The following is a 14,421-nucleotide window of genomic DNA, read 5'->3' on the forward strand; positions in this document are numbered from 1 at the left end:
GTGCAGCCTGTGCCCGCCCAGGCCGACCTGGGGTAACATCGCGCACTTGTCCTTGTTACGAGCGTCCTCCCATTGCAACAGTGCCCTACAGCTCCTCACCGCTCCCGGGGCACCAGTCCCTGTTTCGCCAGTGTGCTTCGGGCGGGCCGGGACTCGGGAGGGGCAGGTGCGCCCGGGGGTTGCCCGTGTGCTCCGAACTGCCGCCCGGCCCGGTCCCCGGACGCACACTTCTCCGGAGCCTTGAAGGGACAGAGCCTTTTGCAACAGTCACGTCCCCTGAGTGATGTGGTCAGGAAACTTGTTGCTTTAGTTAAATGTACATTTTGGGTCATTGCAACTTCTTACATTTATGCTTCGTGGAGTACAAGTTTCCAAAGAACTAAAATGCAGACGGCGCTTACAAGCCAATATCCTTATGAACATGGAGAAAAATCTTCGACAAAATATTTGCAGACCAGGCCCAGCAACACAGTAACGTGGTCGTTCACTGCCATCAAGCGGGCTTCACTCCAGGGATGCCGGGACGGCTCAACAGCCACACGCCATCCAGCGTGGCGCCGCCTTAACCAGGGGAAGGGGGAGTCCTGCCGCCGTCTCCGCCGAAGCGGAAGAAAATCTGGTAAGACCCGACGTCCCTTTATGAAGAAAGTCTCAACAAAGCAGGCACAGAGCGAACACACCGCCACTAGCACAGGCCGCATACGACACCCGCACAGGCAGCGCCACCTTCGAGAGGACGGGGCGGAGACCAGGATGCCCAGACTGACCACCAGGGCCCCTGCCTCGCCTGGGGGTTGGCGGGACGCACAATGGCCTCTGGCTTCTAGAGAGAGACAGAGCCCTGTCGGCTGCCCCTGGCCTGGCCCTCCGAGCGAGCGTCCCAGCTCCCTAGCTCTCCCTGCCCGGTGGCCCCGGCGGCGGCCGTGCCGGCGTGCTTGCCTGCCTCTGCAAAATGGGCCACTTTCTCTAGAGGCTGGTCAGGATTTTCTGGCAGTTTGGACTGTGCTGAAGCGTGGTTTCCATCATGTGTTTCCTGCTCAGGCTGTGCTGAGCTTCCTCAGACTATAAAATTCTGTCTTTCACTGAATGCGGGACTTGGGTGATTATTGTTTCTTCAGTTATTTTTGCCTTGTTCCTTCTCTCCTCTTTTTTCTGGGACTCCAGACCCACGAGGCTTCGACTGCGCGCTCTGGTCCCGCTGGGTCCCGAGGTTCTCTGTTGGTTTCCTGTTGCCGCAGACGGAATCACCCCAGATGGACCAGACTAGAAAGTAGGAGCCCAAACACCGTCTCTGCAGGGGTCTGTCGGGGGGTGTTTGCACAGGGCCTGGGAGGGGCACATTGAAGTAGACCCCAGACCCCTCGCTGTCTGTTCCCTGCAGGTGCCTCCTCCTGCTGGGCTCGGAGGGCAGAGGTGGGTCCTCGTGTCCGCGCAGCTGGCCCCCGGCCCCGGGCCCCCAGGCTTTGGGGCTGTGTCCACACTCAGGCTCTGCTGGCCCCCACGCACAGGAGAGCCAACAACACACCGCGGGAAGTCTAATTTAATCCATGCACAAATATGACAAGAATTTTATTTTTTTTGCTAATAAAACAGATTACTTATCATATGGCATGGGTTGAAAATTACTCAGTCTAAAAATGTCTGATGAACAAAGGCTTAATTTTAGCAAACGATTCTAAATCAAGCACTTATGAAAGGCAACTTTTGTTCCCAAACCAAAAGGACACCCTCCCTCTTTTGGATAAAAAGAGAACTTGCTCCAGGAGTGATGACGTCGGCGCGGACCACCTCCTCACTGGAAAGTCAACGCTCCTCCCCTTGTCCCCGCCGGACAGCCCCTCAGCAAGGCCCGGGCGTCCCGCACCTGCCGGGCTGTAAGGACGAAACTAGGGATGTGTGTGAGACGGAGACAGACACAGCGAGAGACCGAGACCGAGACAGAGAGAGGGAAGCATCAAATGCTGTAGCTAGACGGGCCAGGAGACGGCTGCTGGGGACGGGCACGTGAGCTTTGCCGCTGCCCCGGAGGCCTGTGCTGGCTGCGGGAGCCTCCAGGTGTCAGGGGTGCCCCTGACTTGGGCCTCCAGCACCAGGTCTGCGGAGATCACTGCGCTCGAAGGCTCAGGCCTGGGACTCCCCACAGGACCCAATGGGCAGGGGCGGCCGTGCCTCGCATCCCAGGAGCCCCCACGGCAGGGGCAGGGACAGAGGCCGCGCACGGTGGGCTCAGAGCGCTGTGGAGAGGCAGCGGGGGCAGAGCTCCATTCAGGTGCGGGTTGGAGTGGGGTCGTCACTGTCCTGCCTCGTGAGAAGAGGCCTCCCGGGAGGACTTGGGGTTGGGGCTGAGTGGGGACATCGGGGAGGAGCGGAAGGCCCCGGAGGGCAGCCTGGGAAGGCAGAGCCACCTGGCCTGCGCAGGGGGGAGACAGTCCCCCGGCCGATCCCGCGCGGACGATCTGCCAGGGTTGGGGCCAGTCTGGGGGAAGCAGATGTTCCGTCCCCTCCCAACCCAGGGAGCCACGGGGTGAGCCTGGTCTCTAGTGGTGGGGTTGGGGTCGCCGTGGGTCCAACCAGCCCAGGAGCTCCGGGGGGGATTCCAGTAGGATCTGGCTCCGGGGGTCTCCGTGTGACACCCCCTGCCGCTTGTCTGCTTCCCTCCCCCGAACTCTTCCGCCCGGGGGGTGCAGGGCACCCGAAGGAACAGGGCTGCTGTGAGCTGGCCTTCCTTGCTGAGACAGGCGCGTCGGTTTACGCGGACAGCCCCCTGTGGGCCTGCCCGTGCCCATGAGCCTCCTTGGCGAAGCCGGGGCTGGCTGGGCAGTGGGGAGGAGCCTGTGGCCCCTCGCCCAGGAGGCACAGGCCTGGAGACACGGGGCTCGCGTCCGGGCCCCTGGAACTGGGAAGTGCCCTCTGCTCTGGCCAGTAGGCCGTGGCGGGAGGGACACTCAGGTCTCTGAGCCCGTGGCTTTTCTTCTTTCCTTCAGGAATTCCCTCTGTTGGGGCCAGATGTGTGGGGCACAGACCCTCGAGCTAGTGGCCGGGGGACAGTGAGAGACACAGCAGGGCGGGCCAGCCGCCCCTGACCAGCCCTGGACAGGCACGCGAGCCCATCTTGGACCTTCCCGCACTGCCCCGTGGGACCCCAGGGATCCCCAGAGTTGGGTCCGGTCAGGCCGGCGTCAGGAGAACCACCCACGGGGGGCGTGGACAGCGGGCGCTGCTGGGGGCGGGGGCGGGGCGGGGAGGCTCCAGCTCGGTCCTCCCGCTCTTCCCCTTGGGGCGGCCGGGCTGCCTGGGGCTAGTGGACGTGCTTCTGCGCACAGCTTCTCTGGGGCAGCGGCCGCGGTGTGCAAGCCTTCCGCGTGTCCCAGGAACTTGCGTGCGCATACGAGGAAACGAAAATCCCATGTTCGTGCAATTTATTATGAACAAACTCGTAAAAATTTATATCATCTTATTAGTTTTATTTAGGAGCAGATTCTTTCTTTTTCTGTCTGCAATGAGGACTGGTGCCGGTTTGAGAGAAATGCACAGGGGACGCCCGGCTGGCTCGGTTGGTGGAGCGGGCGGCTCTGGATCCGGGGTCGGGAGTTCGAGCCCCACGGTCGGGGTGGAGATGACTTACAAACAAAATCTTAAGAAAAAAAGCTATGTGAAATCCTGCGCGACCGGTGTCCGCTTGCTCAGAGGGAGACAGACCATCCTTGGGTCTCAGTCCCCTTGTGCCCCACGTCAGAGCCCGGGGGCTGCGGGGATGCGGGTGGCCGGGCCCCAGTCAGGCCTGGGACCTTGCTCCTTAGTACTTCCGGCCCTTGGGGAATGCGTGGGACTCGCAGGTTCACTCAGGCCCTGATACCCTTAGTTGGGCTTCCCCTCGCCTGCGGTCTCCGTCCCCACCTCCCTGGGCTCCCCACCCCGCCTTCCCCCTCTGGAAGGAAAGGGCAGGGAAGAGATGACAGTTTTATAGGACCACCCTGGCTGCCGCGTGGGGCGCAGACCCTCGGGGTCCAAGGCGGGAGCAGAGAGAGAAGTCCTCACAGTTGCCCAGGGATGTGGTGGCTTGAATTTGCGCAGGAGCTGTGGGGGGCTGGGGGCCTGGGCTTCAGGGGGGTGGCCACACTAGAGCCAGCAGCATTTTAGTTTGGGACAGAGAGGAAGACCCCACGAGGCTGCGGTGGCATCTGCAGAAGGGTAGAGGGAGGCTCCGTGGAGGCTGGTGGTGGCCTCGGGGAGTCTGAGGCCCTGGGGAGGCAGCTGGCTTCTGGGGGGCAGTTTGCTGTCCGGAGACCTAGCGGAGCCAGGGGAGGGGCTAGGGGAGGGGCCGGCTGGCACGGGCTATGGTGGCTCCAGGCCACACCTGTCACCTGTCGGACATCTCCCGTCCGTTCCTCTGGTTTGGAGACAGAGGCGGAGCCCGGACCAGGATGTCACATTTGCACAATCGAGAGGCCCCTGGGGGTCCGATGGTCTCTGAGCCCACATTCTTCCTGGCCCGGGCTGGTGCTTCAAAGCGTTATTTCTGTCTTTAATCTTGTTGCAAGACAAGCGCTTTGAAACACTTGACAAAAATGAACAAAATGCAGGGAATCGGGGAAGAAGAATAAGCGGACAGAGTGAAGGGCGCGTGCCGGATCGGCCCCTCCTGCTTGCGCTCTCAGAACCTGTCGTGTGTTTGCTCTGAACTGCTGACCCTCGTTAAAAGCCCAGATTCCCCACTCCCGGATGGAAACCCTGACTCAGTAGGCCTTGAACCCAAACTCCGCTGTGACCTTACAGCTGGACAGGGCCCTGGTGGTCCCAGGCCTGGCCAGGTGCTGAGCGTTGTGCGATCGTCTTCCAGGCACATTCTTGTGCCCATCCAGAGCTGCTTGACTTCATCTTCAGGCCAGGGACCCTCAGTTCCTTCCACCTGAGTCCAGTTGTACATGTTGTGCACTGCACAAGGACCCCTTGCTGAGGGGATGAACTGGGACTGAAATGCAGCTCTGGCCTTGTGGGCCACACGCAGGAGGCTGCTGGGTTCTCAGCTGCTGGTAGCAGAGAGATCCTGGTGTTCTTTTTTTTTAAGATTTTATTTATTTGACAGACAGAGATCACAAGCAGGCAGAGAGGCAGGCAGAGGGGGAAGCAGGCCCCTTGCTGAGCAGAGAGCCCGATGTGGGGCTCGATCCCAGGACCCTGGGATCATGACCTGAGCTGAAGGCAGAGCCTTGACCCACTGAGCCACCCAGGCGCCCCAGCCCTGGTGTTTGTAGCTGCAGACCTCAGAGGACTCCTCCTGGAGCGGCTGAGGACTTTGAGCACCATGGGCGAGTCAGCCTCAAGCACAGTTAGCGGCGATGTTCTGATTGTCCCAGGCCAGTCAGAGGGAGGGTCCTCCCCCTCCACCCTCCCTGCCTGCTGGCCCCAGGGCCTTGTTCTGGGACGGTTCTGCCCCTGTTCTCCTGCTGCCCTGCTGTGTCCACCTCCCTCCTGCTTCTGCGCTGTCCTCTCCAAGCTCCCCCATCCCCTGTGACCTCAGCCTCTGCCCTGGAGTCTCTCCACTCTTCCGGCGGCCCTGCGGGATGGGCACGCAGCATTGCAGGCACCATATAGCCCTCAGCCCCGGGCATCTCAGACCGGGTTGCTGAACCCCAGGAGCCACAGAGGCTTAGGCTCCCCTTGCCTTCGACTGTGTCGTATTTGATATGAGAATCTGGGAATCATCATAAATCTTGATCTTGGAATCTGGGAGTTTATCAAAACAGCCTTGTTTCTCACTCAGTAATCCTGAAATTTTGTTTCTCAGTGATACAGGTTTTTTTTTTTTTTTAAGAGATTTTTTAAAAATTTACTTATTTGACAGAGATCACAAGTAGGCGGAGAGGCAGAGAGAGTGGGGGGGGGGAAGCAGGCTCCCTGCTGAGCAGAGAGCCCAACGCTGGGCTCGATCCCAGGACCCTGAGATCATGACCTCAGCCCATGGCAGAGGCTTTAACCCCCTGCGCCCCCCAGGCACCCCAGCGATACTGTTTTCTGACAATAACCCACATTTGAACCCAGGAGACACACTGTCAAGCAAGGTGTCTGCTGCGGTGCTGAGGGCCCGTGAGGGTGAGTGGGGCACCCGGGCCCCAGATGCCCAGGCCGTGGGAGACCAGAGTGGGGCGGCCCCGAAGCTGCTGGGCACGGGCCGGTGGGGACCAGCCTGGGGGTGATGAGGGCGCGGGCACCGCGTGCAGGGGAGGCCCTGTCCCCCAGCCAGAGCCGTCCCCCGCGCGGCCAGGACGTCCCACCCGAGGCCTCGCGCTGTGTCCTGCAGCCTGAGCGACGGACCGGGAGGTTCGCCGCCTGCAGCGCAGACGCCTCCGCTGGGAGAAGAGCCGTTGGCTCAGGTGCCTCCTTAACACGACCCCCGGGTCTGGGGACACGGTCCGGCCCCGCAGAGGTCCGGCCCCGCAGAGGTCGCAGCCCCTGCGGCCTCTCCCCACAGGCCCCAGCCTCAGCGCGTCCTCCTCTGGGCGGTCGCTGCGGGTGCCCGGCAGGGGTCCCCCGCCCTGTCCCCACCCTGTGCCCACCCATCGGGCGTCGCAGCGGGCGCCCCAGCAGGCCCCGCCCCCCGCCCCCCGCCCCCCGCCAGCCGGGAGGGCGCTGCAGCGCGGGGCGGTAACTGCGGCGCCTGCTGGGCGGTTGCTCGGGGACTGACTCTGCGGGTTCAAGGGGGACCAGGGACAGCAGCCGAGGGCGCGGGAGGCGCAGCCGCGGCAGGAGGCGCGCACGCTCCGCGCAGCCCACGAGCACGCGCGTCCTCGAGAGGGAGAGACCCGGCGCCCAGGAGGACGCGGAGGGCGCGGCGGGCGGGTGGTGTGGGCGGGGCCGGGGGCGCGATGGGCGGGGCAGGTGCGGGCAGGTGCGCGCAGGTGCGGGCAGGTGCCGGCTGGTGCGCTGGTGCGGAGGCGCGAGAGAGCGAGGGCAGCCCCGCAGGGCTCCGAGGTCGCGTTCCCACGCCCCGCGCCGTGGCCAGAGCGCGGGCTCCTTCCGCCGTGTCCTCCACCCCCAGATCCCGCCCTCCCGCTAGTGCGGGGTGGACTCCGGGAGCGTCCACGGGGCCGGGGTGTCCACAGATCCGGGGAGCGGCTGCGGGCGTGTCCAGCCGGCTGGGCGGCTGTTCTCCAAACCCGCAGCGGCCCCGGGCGGGGTCCCCTGGAGGGGCCAGGCCTGAGTGTGGCTGCACTTTCCAGCGTGTCCGGCCCGGGGCAGCGGGGCCCACGCCCCCCGGTCACCGCCGGCCCCGGGACGAGTGCTGGGAGCAGGGGGCGCTGCTCGGGTCCAGGAGGACAGCTACCCCCGCCGGCGCCCGCGACCCTCCCCGGCCGCGCCGTGTCCACCGAGCAGCTACGGCCGGTTCCCCCACGCCCTGAACAGAAGCCAACCGGCCGCTGTGTAGGGACAAAGGTGTAATCAGATTCTAACTTTCTACCCAGTAAACACCTTAGAATGAACGCCTGTCCCACTAATGGTGAAGGCTTCCTTAGTGTTCTCCTTGGACTCCTGAAGCTCTCAGCACGTCTCCCGAAACGTTACTGTCCTTCCCCGGAGGGCACGGAGAGCACCCGGACAGAGACAGCTGACAGCACGCGGTGGGCTCTTCCCAAGTCTGAAGGTGATTTTCCAAGACACGCGCAGCCTCCTGCACCCACGGGGCCCCAGCTGGGGGAGACCCTGGGCCCGCCCCTGGTGCAAGGTGGGCCCGGCTCGGGGAGGGGTACCGTGACCTGCCGCCCTCGTCGGACACACTGGAGAAGTGGATGATGGTCCTGCCGCCATGGAGACAGCGGTGAAGACATGGTGCGGACACCGGGCGCGAGGACGCCCACCCCCGGCGGCAGGGCGTGGCGACAAGTGGACTCCGTGTCAGCGGACAGGGCTGTGCCAGCCCCCATGACCACGGGCTTTTAGCAGAGGTTGGAAAACTGCGAGGTCCTGACCAGCCCCGGCCTCCGGTGAGAAGGTGCGGAGCGGGTCTGGCCGGGAAGGATGGGTTGCGGCTGCTGGCGGGAGGCAGGGGTGAGGGCCGTGGTGGAGCCGAGCTGCTGTGCCACAAGTGGGCCAGGCAGTGACCCCAGCCCCCTCGCGCTCCCAGGACTTGAGCGACCAGCAGGTGCGCATATGAGCACACGCAGGCGTTTTTCCAAGGATCTGTGGTGACCCCAGTTGCAAAACCTGAACACGGACTTAGGGGCTCACTGTGAAGAGAGGCATTGTGTGATTCTCGAGTTCCTGGGGTTACGGAAGTGCAGGGCACAGCTCTTCCGTTTTCTTCCTGTAAGAGCACATCTAACAGTTTTTGTTAAAAAAAAGAACAGTCTCAAGCAACAATTTCCCGCATCCCGGGTGAAGCCTGCGTTGTTGGAAGGGGACAGTTAGAGCCACAGCAGACTCGGTCTCTGGGGGCGACTGGGGAAGGGGCGGGCGTCCGGCGTTGCTGCGCGTGTCCGATGAATTCAGAGCCTCCTGTAAGGTGGGTGACCGACCCCTCTCCGCGTCGGGCTCGCGGCCCCCTGGTGAGGGTCTAGAGGAGCGCACGTATTGTCCCCCTGAGCCCCCCAACTGTCCCCGTGTTCCATGCGATCTTGAAGCCCCTCCGGACCGGCAGTGACAGCCCCTCTGTCAGAGTAAACACTTGGTGCACACTGCATGCTGGGTATTGTCGGGGAAGAAAGCCCTCCTGTGGCTGGGAGACGCGCATCCCAGGTCAGTCCAGAAGGAAGTGCCATCCCAGTACCCAGGACCTCCAGCAGGTGTCCGCGGCCGCTGGAGTGGGGGCACCTGGGGTCGGAGCGGGTCTGCAGGGCCCCGGGGTGGGGAGTGCCCTGAGCTGTGGGGCGAAGGCTCTGCAGGGGGCCTGGCCCCAGTCCTGCCGGCTCCGCGCTGTCTCAGAACGCCTGGCGCTCGCCTTCTTCCAGGTGGTCCTCAGCCCTGCGGACGGGTCGCGGCGGGTGCCTCAGCGGCTCCCGGCCTGAGGCTGGACCCGAGACCTTAAGCACAGCTTGTCTCGCGAGCGCATGTCGTCCCGGGGTCTAGATAACCGTTCCCTTTGGATTTCCCTCCCCCAAGCTGTGTCGGGGGGCTTGGGGGCCTCAGTCGGTTCCATGTTCCACTCTTGGTTTCTGCTCAGGTCCTGACATCGGCGCGGCGTCGGGGGAGTCCGTGAGGCTTCTCTTTCTTGCCCTCTGACCCTCCCCCACCCCAATAAATAAATAAATAAATAAATCTTTAAGAAAAAGAAAAGAAGTTGCGTTGGGTTCTTTTTCGAATCGGCTTCCTCCCCACCCTGTTCCGACGGGACGCTTGGTGTGCTCCAACTCCTTGCCTTCTGCATCGTGTCACGTGCGACTCCGAGGTCCCTGCCCTGCCGCGGTCCCTCCCCCCGAGCTTTGCGGTTGTTTATGGGGAGCTAGTCCAGTCCTTTGGGGCGCGTTCCTCTGTGGACGCTGCTGGCCTGCCCGAGTGGTTTTGCCTTCACTGAGGCTCCACGCCCCGGGGGTCCGCCGGGCTCACGTCACCTTTGAACCTGCTGGTTTGGTTCGGGTTTCCTGTGCCACGTGGGCAGGGTGGGCCGGCCCCCACCTGACGCCTTTCTTCTCCAGCGGGACCGTGGGGCCGGCTGGCCGGTCTCCAGACTCCAGACTCGGGCCGTGGTGGCCCGGTTCCGGGCGGGGATGTGTCGCGGACGGCGTGGGACGGCGTGGATTTTGTGAGCTGGTTGTCAGATACGGTCACTAATAGAACGTGCCCTGTACGAACCGAAACTTCCTGTTAACACACAGGCGGCCACTTGCTAGTTCCTTTGAGTCCCTGTTCCCACCCAGCAGCTGCGTTCTTCCTGGTCCCGTCCTGGTCCCTCACCACCCGACCCTCCTTGAAGTCACTCCTCGTGGGGGTATTTGCATCTGGGGAATCAGCAGGGGACCGGAGGGCATTACTGATGCCGGCGAACGCGGAAGACAGGCGTGGGGAGCCCTTGGCTCCGTGGCCCGGATGATGAGGAGGATGGGCTGCGGCACGACCGTGGACTGGCCGAGTGGGCGTCCTGGGATGGGCTCAGCGCGTCTGCGTGTGCACGGTCGCGGAGAGCCGGCTCTGGCCACCCTCCAGCACAGCGCCTCCCGGGGCCCCCCGTGTGGGGTCAGAGCCGGGGCTCAGAGCCGGCCCCCAGCCTCGTGCGGCTTGGCGTCCACACTCGCCCACGCGGATGGTGGCTTCCTTCTTGTCCTTTCTCAGAGCTGGCATGTGCCACGTGTTTCCAGCACATCTTGTCCGGCGTTCCTGTATTCACGGTGGGAGGGCACCTTTCCTTGGGGATAACCGTGGCCCTGGGGCTGGCCGGGGGTGATTCGGACGTGGGCTTATCATGAGGGGCCTCCCTTGTGATGAGCGCAGCGTGTGCGGGACCAGCGACCGCAGTGTCAGTGACTCACGGCACCGCCGCTAAAGCCCGGGCTGGGTTGGACCAGGAGGCCGACTCTGGAGGGGGCTCTGAGAGACAGATGTGACTGGGGTCCACCCCGTGAGGCCAGGCGGGCTGATCTCCCGAGAAGTGCACACCTACGCGTGGGGGACACTGAGGCCCTCAAGCCGACGGGACCTGATTCCGTGACCGCTGACGCCACACACCGCCCATGCCGCTGCGGTCCCCGAGGCGGTGTGGGACCAGCCACAGCGCCCCACCCTGTGCTGCCCGTCCTTGTCGGGTGAGACTCCGGAGTGAGCACGTCCTCTCGGGGCGGCCACTTGGATGTGTGGGGAGGGGCCGTTGGCCAGGAGGGGCGGGACCCTGAGGTCCAGGAAGGAAGGCTCACCGGCCACTGCCCCTGAGCTCACAGCCTGCAGGGGGGCATGGGAAGGAGGTGTGGGACACTGCACGGAGCACGGCCCCGGCTGGTCGCGGAGATCCTGCGACCTGTCCCTGGGATGCTCTAGCCTTGGCCCGCGGCTGACCCTGCTCAGGCAGACCTCTCGGACAGGCTCCACCTGCTCCCCGACCTCTAGGGGCAAAGGCCGGGCGGGGAAAGGTGTTCTGTCCTCCCCAGATAAAGACCGCTCGAATGTGAAGTCAAAAGTTTAATCTGACACAACTAAATATATTCATATATCTCACACTGGAGGATTGTTTGAAACATCAGAAGTTAGAAATCACAAGTAGGTATATGCTTCCTATATTCAGATAAATTTGTTTCTATTCATTATTTCGATTCCAGACAGGGAGAGACAACTCTGGCAAACAGTCATGGGTCTATGAGAGCAGATGGCATGAGTGTCGCTTCAAGACGCAGACGGTGTTCTGGCCTCTTCCTCCCCAGCACAGGCCGCGGACGCTGCTGGGCCCCGGGAAGCAGACTCTGTTCAGGGCGGGAAGAATGTGTGGGGTCGGCAGGCGAGGAAGGCTACCGAGGGTGTCCCCGCGCCGAGTCCTATCACGAAAGCTGCAGCCGTCTGTCTGCCTTCTTAGAAGCCAGCATTCCAACGACACGAGTTCCTCTCTCTCGGGGGGGGGTGGGGTGGGTGGCAAATTCAAATCGCCTCAAGACACTCAGGTCACACCCGTGTCTGACCCAGCTGACCCGGGCGAGGCCCAGAAAATGCTGCGGTTTCCACTCTTCTCCGTGCTGCGGGGACCTCACACCCAGTAAAGCCCGTCCCCCTGCATCTCCTTCTGCGAGCGGGGAGCCCAGGGGCTGCTCTCGACGCCGGCAGGGCCCAGGACATCCCCCGAGAGGGGAGCACAGGTGCCTGCTGGGGCCAGGGGGCTCCCCGGGGACCCCGGAGCTCACGACCTGCCTGGCCAGCTCCCCCAGTTCCCGTCATCCCCAAGGAAAGAGTGGATTAGCAGGAGCTGCTTTGGCAATGTGCAGATCTGGATTTAAAGTTAAAAATGCGGCTCTAGACGGGTGGGCGATGTGAGGCCTCCCCCGGGGCGGCTGGCCTGGGGCTTGTGTGCCCAGAGATCCTGCCCTTTGGGGGGCAGGGGGTGGAGATGGGCTGTCAACAGTGCGGGGGCGGTGTCGCCTGCACCGGAGCAGAGGGGAGAGGCCGGGACCGTGTTGTCCTCGCTTCCCTGAAGCGGCAGCCGGTGAGGGTAACAGGAGCCGGGCCCTCCCGGCCATCCGCCCCCTCCAGACAAACGCCAAGTGTCCCTCCTGCGCTCGGCGGTCTTCACGCACTCCGCGTGCCGCCGGCTTTCTCTGCGACCTGCCCCCGCCCAGCTGGCCCATCCCTCCAAGCTGCAGCCACGAGCCAGCTCTGTGCGGGGAGACGTGGGTCACTGCTGCGACACTGCTGCGACACTGCGGGGAAGAGTGTGGGGCGGAAGTGACAGCAGATACGGTGACTGTCCCTGGGACCGGATGACCTCACACGTCTCCCCTTAGCATGATCTGGGTGAACACGAATGCACATTGGAGCCGGGGACCGTGCGGACGAGGGAGGGACACTGGAGACGCACAGCGGAGCGGCATCGCGATTCGCAGCAACGGTCACGGGTGCGGGCCGCTCCCAGCCTCGGGGGTCACTGCGGGAGGGCCCGGAGGATGGCGTTCACCTCCTCCGCCACGGCCGTCAGCGCAAACTCAAACTGCTCCTGGAGGGACGAGAAAGGGAGGCGGAGTGAGGGGCCGCGTTCCCTCGACGGCGGCCTTCCGCTCGCTGTTCTGCAGAAAAACGGTCCACGAAAGGAAAGAAAGGCCACCTATGTCCCTCGAAAGGAGAGGACGGACGGTTTGTACGACGAGACCCCGTGTTCATGGCGACTAGGGTTTCTCGCTCATCTTTGGTCACGGAGGGGCCCCCGCCCGGTCCCTTCTGATTGCTCAGGGACGGCAGAGTGCCCAGCCCCTGAGGCCCAGGGCAGACGCAGACCCTGGCCGCTCCGAGCTCCAGACCCCACGCCGGCTGTCGCGGGGCCGGCCACACGGCCTCCCCTGGGAAAGGCAGAGGTCGTGTCCTCGCCGTCATGGCCATCGACCTAGCGTCCGGCCGGCCCCGCCTGCTGCACCTGCCGGGAAGCCCCACCTCATCGCGGCTCGTCCAGCTGCAGACGTGGGTGAGCACACGCCTGCTCCCGGTCACAGGCACACGCGGGGGGGGGCACGCCGTCTCACACGCAGACCTGCCAAGACCAGGAGGCGGCAGCGAGGGCGGTGTCAGGCTGTTCTCTGGGGGGGGCTTGGCAGCCGGAAGCAAGCACCCTTCCCCGCGGCTCACAGGCCACCCCCCAGCACGCGTCACACGACGCGCCCGCCGCCGCACGGGAGACTCGCGGTCATCCCGGAGGTCACAGGGGTAGTAAGTGGCACAGGCGAGGCCTCCGGAGAGCTTCTGGTGAAGGAAAGCCCCGGGGAGGGTCTCAGTGCGCGAGAACTCAAGGGGAGGCGGCCGCAGATCCAGAAATCACGGCTAACACTGACCGAATGCCGCTAAGTGGCAGAACGGCAGAACGGTGGGGTGCTCCAGCGCTCACTCTGGGACCAAAGACTGTCGCCGGGTGTTCTCTTCGCACTGGCGCTGAAGGACTGACCCGTGTGGACCCGCACGGTGACCTTGCTGGTGGGCACGCAGCCTCCTGACGCACATTTGGACGCTGCCGTCACAGGGGTGCCCCGTCGAGTTTGCCGCGGAGCAGCAGTGGCGTCAGGAGGCAGGCCCTGTGCACCCGGCGTCCCTCCTCACGCTCGAAGATCCCGGGGGAGTGGCCTCTGGCCGTCACCGGGGACAGGAAGCTGTCTGCTGTCACTGTCTCTCCGGGTAACAGCCTGTTCAGGGGGACACGTCTTCGGGAGGACGCAGTTTAGGATGCACAAACAGACACCAGACCATTTCTTCCCCAATCGCCAGCTTGAAACGTGCAAAGACGAACGGAGACTCTGGAACACTCACGTCCGGGATCATGTGCCTGCAACGGCTTCGGACACCCTGAAAACCCATCCCGGGACACAGCATTGATGGGGAAGGCGGCAAGTTCACATTGGGAAGCCTCCGCGGCCGTCAGGAGGACCCGGTCAGGGTAACACGTGCTACAGGGTCCGTGACAAAAGCAGACAGCATATGTGACCCCGTGCCTCGACTGCCCTCATCAGACAGTCCACGTTGGCAGCATTGCAGCACGCGTGACACGTCTACAGTCAGATCCTTACTGGGTGGTTCGGGCGGCCCCGGGAGCGGGAGGGCCTGCGGGACATGGTGGGGGCGGCGCAGCCCTGGGTCCCACCACAGGAGTCGCTCTGGGCACACCGGGAGCAGGAGGGGGGCTTCCTGGGACCAGGACCCTTGGCAGAGGCTGTGCGCTGCGCCCGGGGCCAGTTGGCGAGGACACGGGGCTCGTCAGCCACCCTGCACCTTCCTGGAGAAGCAGCCGCGACCCTCTGGTCTCCGGCCACCGGTGTG

At 63.9% G+C, this 14,421-nt stretch overlaps 1 protein-coding gene across 3 annotated transcripts in view; it reads right to left on the reverse strand.

Moving 5' to 3' along the window:
- Positions 1-11,090: 11,090 nt before the first annotated feature.
- Positions 11,091-14,421, reverse strand: part of PTPRN2 (protein tyrosine phosphatase receptor type N2) — a 688,130-nt gene continuing 684,799 nt past the window's right edge. For all 3 annotated transcript variants that reach the window (XM_059172404.1, XM_059172405.1, XM_059172403.1), the window contains one exon: positions 11,091-12,619. In XM_059172404.1, coding sequence (XP_059028387.1) covers positions 12,548-12,619 — 72 coding nt within the window. In that variant the 3' untranslated portion in view covers positions 11,091-12,547. The remainder of the gene's footprint in view (positions 12,620-14,421) is intronic.

This window comes from Mustela lutreola, chromosome 4 (assembly GCF_030435805.1).
Source record: "Mustela lutreola isolate mMusLut2 chromosome 4, mMusLut2.pri, whole genome shotgun sequence".
NCBI classification, from domain to species: domain Eukaryota; kingdom Metazoa; phylum Chordata; class Mammalia; order Carnivora; family Mustelidae; genus Mustela; species Mustela lutreola.